The sequence below is a fragment of the Peromyscus maniculatus genome, chromosome 6 (assembly GCF_049852395.1).
Source record: "Peromyscus maniculatus bairdii isolate BWxNUB_F1_BW_parent chromosome 6, HU_Pman_BW_mat_3.1, whole genome shotgun sequence".
Lineage (NCBI taxonomy): Eukaryota > Metazoa > Chordata > Mammalia > Rodentia > Cricetidae > Peromyscus > Peromyscus maniculatus.
Window position 1 is genome coordinate 37,731,611 of NC_134857.1, and position 22,246 is coordinate 37,753,856.

The window sequence follows — 22,246 nt, forward strand, 5'->3', positions numbered from 1 at the left end:
AGGTACGGGCACAATGCAGGAGAGGCTACACACCACGCAGTGGACTCCGCTCTCAACGTCGGCCTCACTGCCTACAATATCGACAACATCGGCCTCAAAGCCATCGTGAAGAAGACTGCCAAGCAGACGGGACACACTCTCCTGGAGGACTATCAGATCATCGACAGCTCGCAGAAGGAAGGCCGAGGAGGAGCAGCAAGCACAGACGTGAGAAGAAACATGGAAAAGCGGACGGAGGAAGAGGAGGAGGAGGAGAAGAAGAAAGGGGCAAAGAAGAAAGATAAATAACCAGAGTTCTGGGAGTGACCTACACCAAAGCCTTACAGATGGACGAATGTGAACAGCAGATGTGGATTCTCCACACAAGGACCAGTGCTTTCAGTGTGTTCATTGCTACAGAGTGACTGTCGGAAGTTTGGGGCATGTATCCACTTAACAAGAAAAATAATCAGTATTCTTACATCTGGTTCTAGAAATATGCAGTTTATAGTCTCAATACATTTATTTTCCCTTAAATGTGGCTAAACTATTTTTGCAGTTAAAATAAAGCTTATAATATATGTAACTTAAACCTAATGTCAATCTATTTTTATATGTGCTAGCCTTCAGAAAGCAAAGTAGGAAACCTATACATACGATTTCACAGCCACATGAATTCTGTTTATGCTGAGAAAGAATGACTTAATGACTTAAAAAAAAAGACTCCTCTTTTTTGCACTAATTGTGGATCTTTGAGATACCCAAAAGAATTTTCAGCATATAAGCTAAATGAAACCATGATATCAAAGAGTGATCTCAGATAACATTGTAGAAGGCTTTCTTATGCAGGAAAGAGCCTGGCCATGAGAGTGTCATGAACTTCTGTAATGTTATCTCTTATTTGCTAGATCTCCTACCTACTGGGAACCAAAATGGCCTTTTGATTTAAACTGAAGAAAATGCTTCTTCCTGTCTTTAGGATTGAGAGTAGGTCATTTGTCGATAGAGTGATTTTCATTAATTCTTTGAGAATTTTGTACATGCATGAAATATGTTTTGATTATATTCTCTCCCTAACTCCTCCCAGGTCCACCCTTCACCTCTCCTCCCAACTTCATGTTCTTATGTTTTAAACAACCCATGAGTAGTCTGTCTGTGCTGCTCACATGCTCATGGGGTGTGGGGTACTCCCCTGGAGCATGGTTTATCTCCAGGGACCACACCCCTAAAGAAACTGACTCTCCCTCCCCAGAAGCCATAACTGTCAATGGCTCCTTGGCTAGGGCTTGTGAGACGCTTCCCATTCCATGCTGGGATGTTGACTAGTTTGTCTTGTGGAGGCGGCCTCAGTTGCTGTCAGTTTGTGGGTACATAGGGTCCTGTCACATCCAGAAGATGTCAGTTCATCCAGTATTCCTGGACGTCTGATTCATTCACAGCCTTGCCCCATGTTCCCCGAGCCTTGTGGGGAGGGGTGTGGTATAGACTAGGAAATTTTGAAGTATGATTGATATTCTATTAAAATTTGAAATGGTTGTTATTGGCTTTAAGGAATCACTTGTCCATGTCTGCATCTGTAAATTTCTCCTAAATTTGCAGAAAATAAAACATAAACATTGCATTTATTGATAGTGTAGATTTTTACTCAGTCATTAGAGTTTATACTAAAAGCCAGTAAGTGATTTAAAAGGGAGGAACCTGTTCATATCAAGGTAAAGAATATGGAATCCTTTAGTGGGTAGTCCCCACTTCCACAGAAGGCAGGAAAGACGTTTGCTGATTTTTTTAAAGCTACAAATAGACAGTAAAATACTCCATGATTATTTTAATTTTTGTTGATTTTTAAAGGTTGATTTTGGTTTTTATAGTTATAGTCTGTTGTAATCATTTCTGAACCTGTAGTTGACTAACTTACAGATTTCATTTGAAATTGGTTAATGAATGTGCTTTGAGAATAAAATGGTCTCTGAATTTCTGGGCCTCAAATTATTCATTGGGCTTGTATTTCAGGAACTCAGAACTAATGGGGACATTTTTCTTATGGCTAAGGACATATAGTAGTTATTGAAATGGATTGGTACATAGTGTCCAGCCAGTCTCTGCTCTGTTGTTTAAAAAACAGTGACAAGTAGCAGGGCTTTCATGAGACCAGAGATGTGCGAGCACTGTCCACTGAGCACATCCCACTGGCTACTTGTTTCCAAAAATACATTTTTATTGGGTCACTTACACTCATTTGTTTGCACGTTAACTGTGACTGCCCTTGTCAACTCACCAGCTGTTGTAAGAATGTAGGGCCCCCAAACTGAAAGTACTGACCTCCTTACAGAAAGTGTACCGACCTCCTGTCTAAAGAAGAGGACACTTCGTCTCCATAGAGTTGGAGCATACCACACTTTAGATTTGTGAATATGCTCACCAAACCTTACCATTCAAGGTCTTTAAGGAGGCCAGTTACACAGGCATAATTAAATCGTTGGCCATTGGAGATTAACTCGATCCCAGCCTTGCATTCATTCCCCTTGAGGTCGAGCACTCAAAGGACAGAGCCAAAAGTCCCAACTTTCTCACTACATGATCCATTATGACAACCAGCCCCTCATCTGTGTGACATTAAACTCCTCAGGTGTGCCTAAGGGGGAATGAGGAGTAATCAGAGACATTCTGTGACTCTCCAAGGGTTTTCAGAGGTTGGTCAGGAATCAGGCGCTAAGACCGAATATCTATGTATTAATATCTGTTTATGTGTGTGTGCATGTCTTTATGTGTACCGTGTTTGCACAATATCTGTCAACACCAGAAGAGGGCATCACATCCTCTGGAACTGGAATTGCAGGCAGTTGTGAGCTGTCATGTCTGTGTTGAGAATTGAACCCCACTCCCTGTCCTCCAAAAGGGCATCCAGTGCTCTTAGCCAGTGGTCCTTTCTCTAGCCCCCAAATATCTCTTCCTATCTCACCCCCTCACAGAACATCCAGTTACCTGTGTTCACCGTAGTTCACAAAATTAACCACATCACCCTAGCCTAGTTTCCATTGTCCCGAGGCCTACTGTGGTTTGTGTGCTCATGTTCCTTCCCAAATTCATGCTGAAACTCAACACAGTGCAAGTGGATCAAGAGGGTGGCCCTTGAGGAGGTGGTTAGGCCATGCAGCCTTTGTCCTCAGGCTGGGGTTAGGCCCTTCTGAAAGAGCTGGGGGGAGTTAGCAAGGCCCCTTTTCTGATCTCCTCGTTTCCCATGTTGGAAGACGCCTTGTGCTATGTAGAGACACAGCAACAGTGCAGCATCTTGGAAGTCAAGACCAGGCCCTCGAGGAACATGGAGGAATGGAGAACCTGCCAGTATCTTATGTGCTTCCAGAGGTGGGATCTGGGAAGAGACGTTAGTCTTTATACATTGCACAGCCTGAGGAGCTCTGTCACCACGGCATGTCATGCAGCTGCTTCCCCGTAGAGTGACAGGGCAGCTCAGACGACACCGGAAGTACAGGAAATACACAAGGCCCGGGAGCTACAAGAGCCACAAGGCTGTCCTTGCCCAAGGCTAAACAAGCAGGTGCAGTTGCTGAGGAGAGGAGCCTCTGTAACTGGCCAAGCGGCCTGCAGGTTCTTCCGGAGTCCCAGGAATGCAGCTCTCATCAGTCATGCCCACGCTAGCATAGGCTTTTCGAAGATGTCTTTGAGTCTCCTGTGGTCCTGTAAGTGACCCCTCACCTAGACTTCTGCCAGCAACCTCAGTGAGCTCTCTGATTCACTTTGGACAGTCGTCTTTCTTTGGTACGGTGTTGGTGTCGGTGTCCTATTTGGGTAAATAGGAAATTTCCCCAAGAAAAGTCCCACATCACAATTGGATCCCCTAAAGAGACTTGGCAGAACCAAGGATGTTGGGGAGGGGGGCGTTGTGTGGCTCCTGAAATGGGTGCTGGGACACATGGCTGAGGCTGATCTCCGAGACTGGAGTATCTGCAGGAGCAATTCCATTTTGGCTACCTTTCCCATGCGGTGTGGAATGGTGTGCCGTCTGGATGTAGTGGTGATAACATGCTTCCAGCAATGGGTGATAGGCAACCAAAGCCAAGCCACCTGAGAGTGGAGCATCCTTGGGAACCCTATGGTGTCCCATCTTCCTCACTTGGTCCCATGGTATGCCTCCCTGAAGAGAGTCTACCGTGTGACTATAGAGACGAAGCCGAGAACACTGATGGACTGGACCATGTCCCAGGAAGCGGCACCTTTAGGACAGGGTCATATGCAGCCTCTGATGTCAGTCATGAGCCCCTTTTTGTTGATGACAAGGCATGCAGTAGAGGTTCAGCTGACTTCACAGGAAGAACTTGCCCCATAAGGGAGGAGAAAGAACGTGTGGACGCTACACTTTGAGTTAGCCTGATTTGATAAGAAAAGTGGGGAAGGGGAGGCTGAGATGGTGTTGGCTTGTGGTTTCTTCCAGATGGCAGGAGGCATGAAGAAGAGAGTGCAAGTCAGATGTCTGCTCAAGAGTGCTTTCTGGGGTCCAGAGACCTCAAACACATGGGAAAAACTAGACAGTGGGGAGGAAGAAAACATGGTGGAAGTGATAGGAGGCCCCTCTCACGTCCAACCCTGAATAGAGGAAGGGGAAAAATCTTTGATTCAGTCAGCATAATGATAATGCCTAGTGCAGGACACTCAGGAAACATTCAGCATCCTCGGGGAATCCCGAGGTGGCCATTTCCCTCTACTTGGTATCAGATGTCATATCCAAGGTGAGTCCAGGGCACCCCAAAGGGCAAGCCAGGAAGAAGAGATATCCCAGAGTAAACTGACTTTCAGATAACCCACAAATCCATTAACCTACAGGATTACTCACAGGGCCAAAGATCCAGTCGATTTGGAATGTATTGATATGTTTTGCCTGCATGCAGTGACTGCATGAAAAAGGAGTTGGATGGTCCAGCATCCATTCTGAGCGATGGGAACCAGCCAGAGTCCTCATCAAGAGCTGTGTGAGAAGTACAAATAAAATGTACTCTTTTCTGTCAAAGAATTAAATAAGACAAAACTCTTATTTAAAGAAAAAAATAGTAAAGAAGTCACTTGGCAGAAATCCGAACTCCTCTAGGGTCAAAATGTGTGCTGACAAGTCGTTTTCTGTTCTGTTATAGTTTGCTTATCAGTTGCGCCCTAACCACAGCATGGGAGTGTGAGGCCCAGGTCTGACCGCTCAAAATGAGGCACACGACCCCCTTGTGGTAGAAATAAAACTGGTGTGCCTGTCTGCGGGCTTGACCAGTCCCATACATTCAGCCTTGCCGGGATCCTTTGGATTGTGTTGTCCTTTTCTTGGGACCCCAGACCCATTTCTGACAGCTCAGGTGCTCATATCCACTGAGCCGTCTCTCCAAGCCCCTCTAGTCACTTCTCGATGGTTGTCTAGACTCACCTCTTAATATAAATCCTACAAGAGGGATTTCATTTCAAGATTAATTTTTGGGGGGACAATCGATTCAAACCGCAGGAGACAGAGCCTATCACCTTCCTGGTAAAAGATGAAGGAGAAGGCAGAGTATGTTAAAACCAAGATGTCTCAAGAGTAGAATACAAATGTGATAAGCAGGCCAGTGCACGGAACTGCCTAAACTCCCAGGCAGAATTTCTTGGCCTGAAAGCTCACACTTAGCAAAGTTCAGACTGTCTTTTCAAAGCCTAGCCTACTGCGCTGAAGCAAACGAAGGCGCAGGCGCTCTAAAGTCCAGGAAAGCAAAGTCAAAAGGGGGTCAGAAAAAGATGGATGTTCTGGGAGCCTGGATCCCAGGCTGTTTTACCCCTAGCTCACACCGGGGGCCTGCAGACATGAGCAACACCCTATGACGTCATGCTAGGGATCCTGGCAACGCTTTTTCCTTCAAGGTTCCTAGGCTTCCCAGGGTCTTAAGCTCTAGGTGGTGCGCAGCGGAAGGGCGCGGGAGGTCTCTAAGCTGCTGCGATGGGAGAGGGCCGCGGAGACACTTTCGCGGGGGTTAGCACAGACCGCCTGAAGCTAGAGCTGCTGGAGGAGATCCACATGAAGTGAGTGGGCCATCTGGGCTCCATCTCGCCACTAGGCTTCACGTGACCTGCTGGGCAGGAGCTCCTCCGATGTGCGCGAGGAGGCAGGAGCTCGGATGTACAGAGGAGGCAGGCCCCTGTGCGTGGGTGGGGACACCTCCCAAAGCAGTGTTTAGGAAGAGGTTCATTGTTCGTGTGTGTGTGTGTGTGTGTGTGAGAGAGAGAGAGAGAGAGAGAGAGAGAGAGAGAGAGAGAGAGAGAGAGAGAGAGAGAGAGAGAGAGAGAGAGAGAGAGAGAGAGAGAGAGAGAGAGAGAGAAGTTCCCAGGGTGCCCAGCAGAGGACATCAGATCCCCGGAAACTTGAGTTACAGGCGCTTTTGAGCCTCCATATGGGTGCTGATAACCAAACCGGGTCCTAGGCAGGAGTCGCCAGAGCTCCTAACCCCTGAGCCACCTGTACGGTCCCATTTACCTTTTTGGTCAATGGAAGCCAAGGGAATACAAGTGAGTGGTCCTGCTTTTGTAGAGCAAGTGTAAAGAAAGTGTCTCTAATGCTGAAGAAAATATGTGACTGGTTTTGATGGTTCCACTAAATTCATATTTTTTCTGTTCCTTTTGAAGAGCTTCAGAAAAATGGACATTTTTGTAGAAATGGGCTCTGGGTGGGACCCTCTATGCTTTGGGGGCGTGGTGTTGGTGGAGGCGAGGAGGTTGGGGCTTGTGACGCTGGGTCAGCGTTCTACCACGGAGCTGTAGCCTGTCTCCGAAATGCTTTAAGAGAGGAAAAAGGGCCGGGCGGTGGTAGCCCCACACCTTTAATCCCAGCACTCGGGAGGCAGAGGCAGGTAGATCTCTGTGAGTTCGAGGCCAGCCTGGTCTCCAAAGCGAGTTCCAGGAAAGGCGCAAAGCTACACAGAGAAACCCTGTCTCGAAAAACCAAAAAAAAAAAAAAGAGGAAAAAGGAAGAAGCTAGTTATACCCGGGCTAGGTGAGAAACTCTTGTAAACCCAGGTTCTCAGGGCAAGAGGGTGAGGGGCTGGAGGGCAGTTAGGCACACGGGACACAGTGTTTTAAGATAAAGACTGGGCTGGGGATGTAGCTCTACAGAAGAGGTCCGGAAGAGCATACACAGGCCCTGGATTCAATCCTTAGTACAGGGGGAAATAATGCAGTATTTCATCTCAGGACCTCGAATATTCTGAGTATTTTTTAAAATCTATATATTTTTAATTAATTATTTATTTTACATCTCGGCCACAATTTCTCCTTCCTCCTCTCCTCCCAGTCCCTTACTCCGAGTGTTTCTAATAGCTAACCACAGCCCCATTCACAGGCCTCCTGAACATCAGAGCCCCCGTGAGTGCCTCAGTTCTTTCGAAGTTGCACTCTGATCACAGAGCTACTGGCCTGTTCCTGGGTCTTGTACCAAACTGAGAGCATTCTGAGTACAGGCTCTGTGTGTTGCTGAGGCAGTCAGGGTGCAGAACAAGTCTGCAAGAAGTCACATCTCAGCCCTGTCACCCAGTCACGACAGACCTCAGCTTAGCTTCTTAGCCCAGCCAGTTCAGTCAGCATTCGGGACATTGGCTGCATCCCTGTGCGCGTGTTCACTGAACCGTGGGTTTTTTGTTTGTTTTTGTTTTGTTTTACATTTATTGTGTGTCTTTGGCAGGGGTTGCATATGTCACGGCACACAGGTGCGTGTCTGAGTGCAGACAGCATAGTTGGTTCCCTCCTTCCACCATATGGGCTCCAGGCATCAAACTCAGGTTGTCAGGCTTTGCAGCAAGGGCCTTCAGCACAATGGGCATTCGGAAATCTTCACTGGACAGTTCTCTCAGCATCCTGCACTGTGCTAGCCTGCCGCTCACTCATGCCCTAAATGACCTCTGAGGTGGTGCCTTTGACCTTTTAAATTTTTCTCTGTGTGTATTATTAGTGCCTCCCACATCTGTGTTTGGGGGTTTCTGCTGTTACCTAATTACCATAGCTATTATTTAGCTAGTGCTAATATTTAGCTGGACTCTGAGACACATATAGCAGCATCATTGGGATCATATATGAGGGTAGACACACACTAGTCACAGGGGATTCTGGACTTTGGTGAATTTTAACTCCTAGAACTGACTAATTAGCTTTCATTTTCCCAACAGCTGCTTCTCAACTGTGCCTCCAGTAAATGATCTTTCATAATAATTTGGTCCTGAAGTACGGGTGGGTTGCTAGACATTAGTTTTCTCGCCTTGTCTTTTATTGAATCATTACTAACAAGAATATTTCTAATAACAGGGATGTCGTGCAGCTCTCGATGCTTGAAATACGACATAAGATAGCAGAGCTGGAGGCCAGCCTCAGTGTTGACCATGCAGGTACACAGTAAACGTTTACACGTGGGGCTCATTTGCCTGGTGGCTATTGTGGCTGAAATAGCACATACTGGGTAACAGTACCAAGCTTTCAATGATGCATGTCTGGTATACTAGTTTACAATAAAGGCTTTCATAGGAGCACTTAATGCTAAACCCATGACTGTATTTTTCTACCTTGCAAGCTCAGAGTATTCATCAATATGCAAAGTTTAGCTATGTGACATAAATGTGTAATTCACTTAGTCAGTAATAAAATATCCTAAGTCTCCTATTTAGCCACAGCCTTTTGTGTCTTGATTATTGAACATGGAATATAATTAAAATTGGGGGTTGGCTATTTTCATGGGAAGAATGGGATGAGAGGGAGGGGGTACCACACACACACACACCCTTTTAAAATTGTCACATAGTCAGTCTATGAACCCATAAATATTGACCCAGACCCTATCATGTGCCAATACTTTGGACGATCTTTATTTTTTCCATTCTAAAGAATGTTGACTGATGATTGGGAGAAAATGTCAAGCTAAAATCTGGATATGTGGAGAAGCTCTGTGTGAGGAGAGATGGGAAATGGGCATGTGTGAGTGAGTCTTGGAGGCAGTGAGTGCTTGAACTCAATGCTGAAGGACTGGAGGCATTTGTTAGGATTATGCGAATGATTTTGATTTTAAACCCAGTTTTACATATCTATTCCTCTCAGAGGAGCCATGAATAAATGGACTGGTAGCCAGATCTGAGGCAAAATGTAGTTCTGTAAGTAACCAACTGTCATAGTTAGTCTCTGTCAACTTGACACAAACCTTGACAATACCTCAGAAGAGGGGATCTCAACTGAGGAATTGCCTCCATCAGATTGGCCTGTGGGCATTCTGTGGGGCATTTTCTTGATGGCTGATTGATGTGGGAGAGCTCAGCCCACTGTGGGTGGTGCCATTCCTACAGGTGGGCCTGGGTAGCTGAGGAATCCAGCGGGATCAAGCCAGTAAGCAGCATTCTTCCATGGTGGTTTCTGCTTCACACTCCTGCCCTGCCGGGCAGTGGTGGAGCACACCTTTAATCCCAGCACTCGAGAGGCAGAGGCAGGCAGATCTTTGTGAGTTGGAGGCCAGCCTGGTCTACAGAGGGAGATCCAGGAAAGGTGCAAAACTACACAGAGAAACCCTGTCTTGAAACAAACAAATAAACAAACAAACCAAAAAAAAAAAAAAAACAACTCCTGCCCTGCAGTACCAGCCCTGTCTTCTCTCAGTGGTGGGCTGTGAGCTACAAGCTGAAATGAACCCCTCCCCAACTCACTTTTAGTCTTGGTGTTTTATCATAGCATTGAAAAGTAAATTCAACACCAAACCTCTGTTAAAACCTAATTGGAGAACACCATTTTATCTAAGGCTATAATAGTCTCTTCTAACCCCAGATGTACATGTTCGGTGTCACAGGCCCTGTGGCGACAGCCTCTGGCCTCACTCACTCAGTAGTTACATCGGCAAAGCTAATCAGAATGTCCTCAAGGACCTATCTAGGTGGGAAATGCAGAGAACATGCTGGAAATGACTGAGGCGATGTAATGCCTAAGTCCATTAGGAAAACATTGCTGAACAGGGCAGAATGCTAACAGCTTTCTCGGAGAGGATCGAGGATGAGGCACAAAGGGCCTAGGTCAGGATGGCGGGAGCTCCTGAGTCGTTGGTCTAAAGCATAATGTGGAGGGTGGAAATGCTGCTGCCCCTCCCCTGCATGTTTACTGGGTCTAGAAACTCAGAGGCAGGCAGGTGTTATTCTCCCCATTTATTCAAAAATGAGATTCAAGAACTTTGATTACTTCCCAGGTCACACAGTTGGTGGAGACCAACACTGACTCTCGTTACTGCTGCTGCCATGACTGCGCTTACCGCGTCAGCACACAGGACAGTTCCGGTTCTGTATGTGGCACTGTGTAGCAAACCACCCTCAACCCAGCGGCTTAAAACCGGTTATAATCCAGTGGTTGGCTGGGTTCGCCTGGATGCTTGTTGACTGGGGTCCCTGTGGTTGCAGCTCAGGGTTGTTTGGGGTTCAGTCATCTATCTGAAGGCTCAAATGGGCCGGTCATTCAAGACCACTGTTGTGTATTCCCCTTCCTCACAGAGTGCAGTCCTAAGCATGCATTCAAAATGACAGGAGTGAAATTGCTGGGCCAGTAAAAGGACACTTGGTGTGTGGTTAGAGCCACCGTGTTCTATTGGTGAAAAGTCATGGATTCCAGGGGCGGAAGACAAGCGCTCTGTGCCGTGATCCTCTTGCAGGCTGGGGACGAAGCTTAGGAGCATAGATAGCATCGAGACGCCTTGAGCTCAGCCAGGACCAAAGGGAAGGTCACAGTTCACCACGACCTGTGTGATGGCATGTAGTAGTTCAGCCATTTGCAAAATGTCATTCACCGGCCTGGAAAGACCATCTCAGCAGCTAAGGGTGCTTCCTGCTCTTCCAGAGGACCCAAGTTCAGCTCCCAGCACCCACATGGGGTAGCTCCAACCACCTGTGATAATAGTTCCGTGCGGTTGAACAGCCTCTTCTTACCTCATGTACCTTCATGCACATGAAATATGCTCACATAAAGCACATACATACACAAATAAAAATGCATGTAGTTTGCCGTGGGGGTCCTAAACACAAAACCGTTTAGAAAGAATGCTGAGTAACCAGGAGGGGACACACACAGCGTGCAGTGAGAGGCTGAGGTTCGTGAAGGAGACACTGTGAAGACTGCTGAGACATTAATGAGTCTGTATTTATCCTAAAGGCAGCAGTAAAGCTTTGGTTTATTACTGTGTCAACCTTATAAGGTTATGATAACTATGGACAACTGTGATTACATTTGCGGTGTAATTCCTGCATGTTCTCTGGTCCTCAGAACCTTACCACCTGTCTCCCACGCTCTTTTTCAACTGCTGCCTTTACCCTCTTCTTCCAGGGAGAACGAGCAATCCCCCAAAGATGGCTTCTACCAGTAAAGCTTCATCCTTCACTGCATCTGGCTCCTGGGTGGCCTGGCGTAACCCTGGTTAACTCTTCACTTGTGTGTAGTTCCCATCTACTCACACTGGGCTGGGCGGTAGTACTCCAGAACTAGGCCCCTTCCTTCATCCTTTTCCCTTTCTGCTCCAGTCAGGCCTAGTGTGTGCTGACTTCCTGAGTTCACCTCATCTGAGGGACAACACACAGACTTCTGTGGATGTGTTTTTTTCTCTTCACCTGACTTCCCTTACCGTGTACCCATGCAGCAACACGCTTCGAAAAACAGTGCTTTTCTGTGTGTGTCTGCTCTTTCTTATCTCCTTTATTTAATCTAATCTGTCTTGTAAATGGGTTAATTTGCAGGTAAGAGAGCCAGCAACCACAATCAGTTTCAAAACAGGCCCCTTGAAGCCCATTGGCACAGGACCTGTGTGCAGAGAACGTGGTTTCCCGAAGTAGCTGAATCTCGATTTCATCTCAAGCCTCAGCAAGGAGACAATAGGAAAGACATTTGCCCCTCAGTTCCTTGTTTTGTTTTGTTTTTCATCTGGAGACAGGAACTTTGGCTTCCTGAGACTTGGGAACATTCCCCCTGTGAGGGGGTGGGAGTGGGACACGAACCAGGTTGACGCAGGGAGTTCCTGATTACCTCATTCATATTGCAGCCACTAGTCAGGAGATTGGCCTCCAGTCACCCGGAACTCCTCATCAGGGTCACGAGTGATGCCATGCATGCATGCGTGAGCTAAGCCAGTACTCAGGGTCCTCACCTTTGGCCTGTTCCAGCATGGATCAGGAACTTACCTTTGAAACACTCAAATCTCTTAGCCTCTGGCTTGTGAATCTCTCCTTGTCCTCCTATGTTCTGGGCACTTGTCCGTTCCAGATTTCTCAAAAACGAAAAAGACTTGGAATGCCTCAGGGTTCACCAGGGTTCAACCCTTTTTTCTTTATATGTGTATCAAGTGTTGGGTAATCCCTGTGAAAATCACACTAAGTTAGTTGGCCTTGGAGTGACTTGGCTGGGGAATTTATGAGTGCATAACTTTATTTTTTGGGGGGGTACACAATGGTGAACAAATGACTTAGAGTCCTCTTGATCAGCATTTCCCTCTATACTGGTGAAGAAACACATCACCTGTAGGGCTGAGAACTTGATGGCTTTAGCTATGTGCATGTAGTTTTCAGCCTCTGTTCTAATGGTTCTCAATCTGTGGGTCATGACCCCTCCAGGATCCTGCATATCAAATATTTACAGTATAACTCATAACAGTAGCAAAATTATTTACCAAAAATTATTTATGGTTGGGGGTCACCACAATATGAAGAACTGTATTAAAGGGGAGGTTGAGAACCATTGCTATCCTGTTCCATGGTTCCATGATTGACATGTCTGGTTTTGTGCCAATACCATGGCAGTTTTTGTAGAATTGTATAGTATAATTTGAGACCATGTCTTACACCTCCAACTTTACTCTTTACACTTAAAAATTGCTGTGGTTTGGGGGCCTTTTGTGCTTCCATATGAATTTTTCATTGTTTACTTACGTAAAGAATTTCCTTGAACTTTTGATGGGGATTGTGTTGAGTCTCCAGATCACTTTGATAATATCAAGTTTGACAATATTCTGCCTGTCCTGAGCACAGGAGGACTCGTGGCGTCTTCTTTAGTTTTGGTCTTAAAGCTTTCACGATAGCGGCCTTCACCTTCCTAGTTAGATTCCTTCCTAGGATTTCTGGGTTTTTTTTTTTTTTTTTTTTGTCTTTGAAGCTATTGTGAATGGTTGTGTTTTTTGTTTTTTGTTTTTTAACTGATTTATTTTTCAGTAAGTTCATTACTACTAATTAGAAATTTCATTAATTTTTATCTGTTGATTTTGTATCCTGCTACTTTGGTGAAGTGCTCATTGTGTCTGGGAGTTCTCCTGAGGAGTCTGGAGGGGCCTTTACATCTAGGATCCTATCAGCTTCAAATAAGGGATAGCTTGCCTTCTTCCTTGCCTCTCTGCTTCTTTCATGTCTTTCTTTCCCCTTGGTGTTCCAGCTTGGGCTGTGAGCCCTTTGTTAAATAAAAAAAGAGGGAGGGAGGGAGGGAGGGAGGGAGGGAGGGAGGGAGGGAGGGAGGGAGGGAGGGAGGGAGGGAAGGAGGGAGGGAGGGAGGGAGGGAAGAAGCTTTCTGTGTCTGGTTGGAGAGGAAATGCTTTCAGTTTTTCTGCATCCAGCACAATGTTGACTGTGGCCTTTATTGTGTTGAGAAATGTTCTCTCTATTGGTAGTTTCTTTGGCACTGTGGTGAGGGGACATTTTGCTTTGTCCAAGGTTTTTCCTGTGCCTATTGAGATGATCATGTGATTTCTATTCTTCAGTCTGGTCGTGTTGTATTACACTCAATGATTTGCATATGGTAATAACCATTCATTTCTTACCCCTGAATCTGATGTGATTTCCTTGACTATGAAGTGAAACTTGGAAATACATTCTCAGCAGATGCCTAGCTTCCACCAATCCAAAAGCCATGAATGTCACCAGACAGCATCTGAGGGCTACCACAGAATTCACCCCAATTTTCTATATCCTACCTACCTATGGGCACACCAGTATATTAGGTAAATGTCTTAAGCCTTTCTTAGTTCTTTAACTAATAAAATATTATGTAGACACTCCTATGTGTTATTTGGGGCAACTTGAATCCATGTTCCTGGGATGAGGTCACTCATATTTGGCTAAGAATGAAGCCTCTTATGCCCTTTGAGGTGAGAGCTGTGTTTTGTATCCACAGCAGCAGATTATTAAACGTATGCATTATGCTCATATAAGTAAAAAATAAACTATTTTGGGAGCATTCTTATCTGGCTGTAAAGCTCCCATTGTCATGGTGTAAATGAGACAGAAGGCTTCAGCTAGGTGGTCAGAGAGAATTCCATCTCTTGGTATCTATTGGAAATATGTTTGGTAATTCAGGGCTTTGCCTTCCCCTCCTTCATGGTGTATTTGGTGAGTGACTCTGAGCTTCAGTTTGGGAATATGTGCATCCGGTGTTGGAAGATGGGAGGGTGTGAATCCAGTGTTGGAAGATGGGAGGGTGTGCATTTCAGTGCTGGAAGATGGGAGGCTGTGCATGCTGGTGTTGGAAGATGGGAGGGTGTGCATTTCAGTGTTGGAAGATGTTGGAAGCCTGTGTCTAGCAGTGCAGGTCTGGGGAGGGGCTGTGTCCTGCTGACAGGGTCCAGTCTGTAGTGGTGTTTGCTGTTTCACTCATTCTCCTCAGACCCCAGCACTCTCAGATTGCAGGCTGAATCTCAGATGTGCTAAGTGTAAGTGTAAACACATGTCATTGCTTTTCTCTCTTTCTACAAAGTCCAACTTCAAGGTTCTGAGCTTTGGAATTGGACAAGGAGCTTTCAACTGTAAGCTGGTTTTGCCTTCTCTCCATTCCTCAATACTGAGTGTTTTGGCCAAAGGGTTTTAGTGGAAAAAGAAACACTGCTTGAAGGATAAAAGAAAACAACTAAATACAGTACTACTGTAGCTAAGTAGCTAAAAGGAGTCACTTTTAGTCATATAAAACTGTGTCTAACTCCAGTTACATCATCTCTTAATCTACTTTTACATTTATCTGTTTGTTTGTTTTTAACACAAAGTCTGCTATGTGGCCCTGGCTGGTTAGGTACTCCCAGTGTATTAGGCCTACGCTCAGACCTGCCACAGGCCCTCCTGCCCCCAGAGTGCAGGGCTTACAAATGTGTGCCATCATGACCAATATTCGCTCTAACATCTTGAGAATGTCATTCATTTCTGGGCCTTGCTTTCCTCATCTGGGGAATGACTAAATTTTAAAACATGAGTGTTGCAGCTTTCAATGTTGAAAGCACTTATGTGAAGACTGACTTCAGACACCGGATGGGTACTGGTGCTGTTTGTTAGGGTGTTGTGTGGAGCTCTCAAGGGCAGAGGCGTGTTCCTGACACTCCCCCTAGTAGAGTATACTGTAAGAAAACGGGAAGTGAAGGATAAATGGTGGATGAGGGGCAGAGGACAAGGAAGAAGAGGCGTGCAGGAGGCACCAAAGCGGTGTCCAGTTCTGGCTGAGTGACATCATGAAGGTGGGTCTAATCCCAGCAGTCTAGGAAATCCTGTCTTAGAGATAATACTTTGAAATGACTTTTTTTTTTTTTAGCTCATTTGTATTACTAATGAATCCAGCTAGCAATGAAGTAAATTTGAATCGGTCCATATTTTATTGTGTATGTATATATGTGTGTGTGTGTACATGTCGGTGCAGGAAGTGTGTGTAGGTGCACATGTGTTGTGTGTGCATGTGAGGGATAGAGGCCAATATCTTTGTCTTCTTTGATAACACTCATCTTCTTTATTTGCTAATATTTCGAGACAGGGTCTCTTACTGAACACAGAGGTTATAAATTCAGTGAAAACAAAACAAACAAAAACACAAACACAAAACCTGCTTGAAGAATAAAAGAAAATACCTAAATATAGTGCTACTGTAGCTGACAGGGTGTGCCTGGGTCTGCCCTCCCCTAGCTCTGGGGTTACGGAAACCCACCTCTGTCTTCATCTTTTTATGTGTGTGCTGAGATCCGAACTAGGTCCTCATGTTGCACGTCAGGCACTTTCCGGGCTGAACAAATACGTGGCATTGGGGTGATCTTGCCCCCTCCCCCTTTTCCTTCAGTCAGTGAGTGGAAATGCCGATATGAGACCCAGCTGGAGCTGAATGACCAATTGGAAAAGCAAATCGTGTCTCTGAAAGAGAAAATGGAAAAGGTCCGCGGAAATCCTTCAGGTACTGAAGCTGCAACCCGCGTGCGGAGAAGCTGAGCGGGAACTACGAAAATATCAATTGTTCATTTGCTTCTTTGCAGATAGACTAGCTTCCATCCGTGCCTATGAAAGAATGCCGGTGGTAAGTAGAGGGTGCCTAGATGAAAAGGATCATCAAGGGAATGACACACAGAAGTGTAGACTGATCAAAACCTGAGTAAAGTTCAGGGGAGCTGGACAAGAACCAAGACCTTCAGGCCAGCCTGCCCCTCAAAGGCTGGGCTAGGACTGAATGCAGGGACCAGTAGCCAGGCTGGCTGGGACTTGTAGGGACCTGCTCCTCACCATCTGAAGAAGCCAGTTGTTGAACACCAAGTACCATTTTCTACGTATCTAAAATGTGTGCACATTACCCTAAGACATGTAGACAGAACTGTACACAGGAACATACACAGATACATAAGTACACACAAAATCAGCGGGGCAACCCAAGTCGCCCTGTGATGACACAAAACTTCACTGGGCCTTCTCACCCCTTCTCAATGTTGCTCTAACATCCTTTTCCTCTTTAACGTCCCTTTTCATCCCGGATAAATTCCGTTTATGGGTTCTATCTTTTATAGAGCATGTGGGCTTTTCTACTCATGTGAATTTATTCTTGAAGAAGTAGGAAAGCTCTAAGACATGACTCATGCTGAGTCCTTGCTGCTGAGAGACAGACTTTCCTCGGAGCCCATGCTGAATTTTTACTTGAAAAGTGACTCAGACAAAAGCATAGTGATATACTGAAAGAAAAAAGGTACTTTGGAGGCAGGGGGAGAATATTAATATAATACTCAGCTGAATTTGTAGGATTCAATATTTGAAATAGTATGAACAAATAAGTGGCATTGGGGTGATCTTGCCCTCCCCTTTTCCTTCAGGCAGTGAGTGGAAATCCCAGTAGGAGACCCAGATAATAGTTAATTATCTTTAGTTAAACATAAAAGATACACAAATGAATCTCCTATTCTTTATCTCAATCCCAAGACACCGAGTGAGATAAAGCCGGATGTCCTTTATAGCAGGAGGTGAGACCGAGGGCAGACAGGCAGTCCAGCCACCCTAAGATGGAGCCAGTCTTGCCTTACCCTCTCCATCCTACCTCACAGTGCTAACTGCTCATCAGAACTCATGAGCATGTTTTGAGCAGCTACAGGCTGAGCACTGTGTGCCTTCACGGGGTTCTGGGGACCTGCAAGCACACAGGTGCTTTTCTTTGAGTAACTGCCATCCCTTAGTGAACACTACAGAGACATCTCACATTTTTGTTGATGACAAATTGAGGCAAAATTAATCGGTTTGCCTACATTTCTGTTATCTCTGACCTCAAAATACTGTTCTCTCTGATCTCAAAATACTCCTGTCTTGGAAGGACAGGAAAACACCCCTCCCTTCTCTGTCTGAAATGGGAAAACCCAGGTTTTTCTCCTCTGTGGTGGCTCCTGTCGCCCTCTCGTGGCACTTTTAGACATGGCTGCTACAGTGATTTAAGCGCCCTTCCTTAGTTACAGGTAGACTTTTAACAAGACCTGTCAAGTGTGACCTGTAAAATACTCAGTAGAGAAGCAAAATCTCTGCTCACCTGCTTCTCCATGCCTGGATCTTGCTCTCAGAAAGAGTCTGTAGCTCACATAAGAAACATTTAATGTTGCAATCTTTCTTCTTAGCAACACAGAGAAGTTTCCTGAGCAGCAGGGACTGGGACTGGAAATGAGGCCTTTTTTATGGAAGTGTCTCACCAGGAACTGAGGGGCAAGCACTGAGATCAGAGTGCTGGCCATCCAGTCCCAAGGTCCCAAGGATAGGAGACATTGGATTCCCTGGAACCAGAGTTCTGGGCCTCCAGTTCTGGTTGTGAGCCTCCTGGGGTGGGTTCTGTGAACAAAAGTGGGGTCATCCAAGAGCACAAAGTGCTGTTAACCACCAAGCATCTTTCTGGGCCCCCAGTACAGACCCTGTCTTTGTTGTGGGTCATTAATCTTTAAGTGCATCCTCCACAGACTTGATGTCAGTTAGAGTCAATGCTAATTGTTTCTACAGCCTTATGGACACCCACATTTACATTTTGTATAACGCATATTAAGTTGATGTGGCAACTGTATCATGAAAAGATTAATGAAGGGATCTTGGATTCTGAAAAGCAAGATAAAGAATTCCCATGGTCTGCCTGGCTGTGGTAGGCCTGTGATGAACCCATTCACCCCCTAATTTGCATTCTCCCCAAAGAGCAAAACAGTTTCCTTACAGGCAGGGGCAGCTTCAAACAGGAGAGAAAAGATGACGATGTGATACATATATGTAATAAGCAGGATTGTCCACAAGGGGGCACTTGTAAGCTCAGTGTGAAGAATCCGCCCCCCCCCCCCCCCCATCAGATCTGGTATTGTCTGGGGCTGCCATTAACTAAGCCAGTTAACTAAGTCCTATTGTCATTTTTCTCTCTTAAAACCTCTGTGGGATATTCTAACTTGTAACTCTCCACCCCTGCCTATTATTGCTGTGTTGAATTCTTTAGCGCAGCAATTAACATTAGTTTTGAAGGGGGGGGGGGAGTGACAGGCAGGGCTTCCATTCTGTCTGGGATGGTGGAGTAGGCCTTTCCCCCATTATTTAAACCCTAAGTACATATTACGTCAGTTATGTAAACACGGCTCTGCAGCTTCTTATCCTTACCTTGTGTTTCAATCTGCTCACCTTTTCAAAACAAGAACATAGGTGAAAAAAAAAAACAAAAAACGATAAGTTAGAATGCTAGGAAGCAACTATTGTCAAAAGCACTTCTTTCCTAGGAGCGTGACATCTCTGTCTTTTCTGAGGGCCCAGTTTCTAGAGCACCTCTGGCATTGGTTTGCCTTTGCTGGACGTCTTTCTGGCTTGTGACCATTGATTTATGCAAACAGATAACTACCTGCTTGGGAAGATCAGGAGGATTAATTACAGTGTATGTCTCCGGTGACTTGGAAGTTGTGACAGGGTTTGCCCCACCCCCCCCCCATAAAAACCACTTTCCAAATACCCAGTTTACTCTGTCATCAGTAAAATGAAAAAATAAATCCAGAATGGACCTTAAAGTTATTTTAGAATAATTTAGTACTTTTAAAGATTTTTTTGTGTATATGTTTTGTTTGTTGGTTGGTTGGTTGTTTGGCTTTTTTGTTGTTGTTGTTTTTTGTTTGTTTGTTTGTTTGTTTGTTTTTTGTTTTCTGTGTACAGTCATTTTTCTGTACTGGTCTAGACTCCAGGATATTTTATGGTGGCAGTGTTCTAGGGAAATCCATATGAGTTCATGTTTTCTCCAATGTGCAATTAATTTGGATGCTGGTCCAATGCCCATGAGAGTTCCACAGCAAACCTTCCTGTCTGCCCTGTACTATAACTTAAACAAATGGAGTGTGTGTGATACGCAGCTCAGAGCAGGTGCAGGAAGGGAAGAAAGATGCAGCCTAGGACTGACTCATGGCCCACGCAGCTGGAGCCACCTGTGGGCACAGAGCTGAGGCTGGCCAGAGAACATGGATGCCTTGTCCTGTGTGGACCTGTTGGGGAACAGACAGGAGATGTTAGTGAAGAGAGTCAGGACAAGACAGTGAACCCACAACTGATCTCAAGTTGCTGTTTCATACGTGAGACGAGTGCCCAGCCAGCCAAAGGAAAAATAACACAATTCCTAAGCTCAAGCAACAAGGAGATGGCATGATTTATTTAAGGATGCACAGTGTGAGTGTGAACTGTCCGCTGTTCCTGAAATGCTGTAGTGCTGCGCTGCTCAGGTATGCTCCAGTAGAACGTTCCATCCCAGCCAAGACTCAGCTGGGGAGCAAACAAGGGCGGCAGAGGCAGAGGCAGTGTGGTCCAGAGCCTGGGCTCTGCCAGCACTTTGTTGTTTTTTAATGTAACACTTTAGTTTATCATTTTTTTAAATTCACTTTTATACACACTCTCCTCACAAATATATACTCTATGTTCCTGTATTAAAAATTCATAAACTACTCTCATCTAGCCAAAACCAACAGCCAACATAAAATTGAAAGACCATGCTTAGTGCCATTTGAAAATGAGTTTATTAGGAAACAAACTGTATAAGTAAAACCATAGTGTCACTTTGGTGAAGTCTGATGTGTCCAGTAATGTTGCGGTAACGCCCGCATTACCGATACCTGTTCACCATATCCGAGCGAAGGGCTGCGGATTAAAAATAGAGACAAGAGACAGCGAGTCATTCGCCACGGATGAAATGCCGAATGCCAAATGCCGTTTATTGAAAGAGGGAGGAAACCTTAAAGACAGGCTTATAGCACCATAGAGGATCCCCAGAGGGCAGAAGTTTGCTACCCAATGTTCTACATTCTTGCATCTAAGCTGTTTACACCAAATGCAGGCAGGATACAGGAACAAAGAACCTTCGGTGAGCTCTCTGGTGATCGTTAGGTGAGAAGGAAACAGGCAGGGAATAGGGAGGACTTCTGGTCAAGGTCAGCAAGCAAGGTGGCAGCCACTCACAGCAGGGGGCCGGGGCCCACACAGTAAGGATTCAGAACAGACAGCCAGGGCTCTGCTTTTAGGTTTGAGTGTGGTATCTGTCAGCAGAGAAATGATAGCTGGTGCTTGCTGCCTGGAGGATGAAACTTCCCAGGCAAGAACTTGAGGACATTCTGGAAGACGGTAGCTGGAGGAGCCGTCTTTACATGAGGCAGGTGAGGAGAGGACAACAGTGCAGAGAGTGACCCAAGTGACAAGGCCAGCGGGCTCCAGACTTATCCATGGGGGCTGGGGAGCAGCTGGTATGGGGGAAGTAGGGTGAGACAGTGAGCAGTCATCGCTCAGGACTTGGTGCCACCTCACGTGGCTGGCACACTTTCCTTCAGCTAGGAGACCATTTTCTGGATAAAAATGCCATAGCTCTGGACCTCAGAGCTTCACAAATAGAAGGTAAAAGTGAGACAGGGCACCGAGAAAGGAACTGTGCATTTTAAGAAGCAGAGCTCGGCCGGGCAGTGGTGGTGCACGCCTTTAATCCCAGCACTCGTGAGGCAGAGCCAGGTGGATCTCTGTGAGTTCATGGCCAGCCTGGGCTACATGGCGAGATCCAAGGACAGGCACCAAAACTACACAGAGAAACCCTGTCTCAGGAAAAAGAAGGAGAAGGAGAAGGAGAAAGAAGAAGCAGAGGTCGGCTGTCATCCCCCAACCATGCACTTAGAAAATTCCAGCCAGGTCAACATCACAAGGCCATTGGGTTGACAAAGGAAATGTGATGGTTCAGGCAGGGTGCCTCAGACTCCCAGGGCAAGAAGATTGTTCGACCAAGGAGTCTAGGTGCCTGCCTTTGAACCCCATTGAGGCCACACTTACCAAGGTCTGTTCTCTGCCTCTGGGCTATGGCAGCAGAGAGACAAGGGTGGAGTTATTGCTGGCATATGTGGGGATTCCTTTGTTCACTGATTGGGCTCAAGGTTTCCTCTTAATTTTCCTAAACTTTTGTAGGCTGAATGACAGACTGGGATGTGTCTGCTTCTAGCCAGCCTGCTTGGCCTGCACTATGGAGAGACCACGTGACTGCTCTCTCAGTCTCCTGTTTCCCCTCCCCCATCCTCACAGGGCATTCCTGACCTTTGCTCTTCTAATCCCATCTTGGCAGCTACTTCACAGAAGGCTAGGTATAAAACCAATGGTGCCCAAAGCGATGTGAGGAAGCAGGAAGATGGGGCATGCCTGTCTGGGCCACTGTGTGGCAGGCAGAAGATCTGTCCTGATTGGTACATATAATACCAATTGATCATCCCAGGGCGATGGTTAGGTCATGATACTGTGGAAGAAGCTGTGAGGCAGGAGTTTTGGAAATACAGGGTTCCCAGGAGGTTGTACTGTAGCCTGCTTTAGGATGATTTGAGACAGGGAACTGTTAATCAGCAAGATCTAAGGGTGAGACCGGACGGCCTTCTTGGAAGCTCTCAGGAAGTCTGTCCCCAAAATGGGAGAGCAAACTCAGTAGGGCATGGCTGAAATCCACTCTGAGAGGCAGGTGAGTGCCCAGGCCAGATGGGTCTGTT

General features: G+C 46.0%; 2 protein-coding genes across 18 annotated transcripts in view; both read left to right on the top strand.

The window, feature by feature from the left end:
• Positions 1 to 1,950, top strand: part of Spart (spartin) — a 28,177-nt gene extending 26,227 nt beyond the window's left edge. For all 15 annotated transcript variants that reach the window (XM_015996313.3, XM_042279061.2, XM_076574091.1 and 12 more), the window contains one exon: positions 3 to 1,950. In XM_015996313.3, the coding sequence (XP_015851799.1) occupies positions 3 to 288 (286 nt within the window). In that variant the 3' untranslated portion in view covers positions 289 to 1,950. The remainder of the gene's footprint in view (positions 1 to 2) is intronic.
• A 3,923-nt stretch (positions 1,951 to 5,873) lies between these two features.
• Positions 5,874 to 22,246, top strand: part of Ccdc169 (coiled-coil domain containing 169) — a 30,477-nt gene continuing 14,104 nt past the window's right edge. For 2 of the 3 annotated variants that reach the window (XM_006977554.4, XM_042279066.2), the window contains exons 1-4: positions 5,874 to 6,027; positions 8,296 to 8,375; positions 16,066 to 16,176; positions 16,256 to 16,296. In XM_006977554.4, coding sequence (XP_006977616.1) covers positions 5,945 to 6,027; positions 8,296 to 8,375; positions 16,066 to 16,176; positions 16,256 to 16,296 — 315 coding nt within the window. In that variant the 5' untranslated portion in view covers positions 5,874 to 5,944. Of the gene's footprint in view, positions 6,028 to 6,107; positions 6,146 to 8,295; positions 8,376 to 16,065; positions 16,177 to 16,255; positions 16,297 to 22,246 lie in introns of those variants that run through there. The other variant, XM_076574099.1, reaches the window with a different exon arrangement.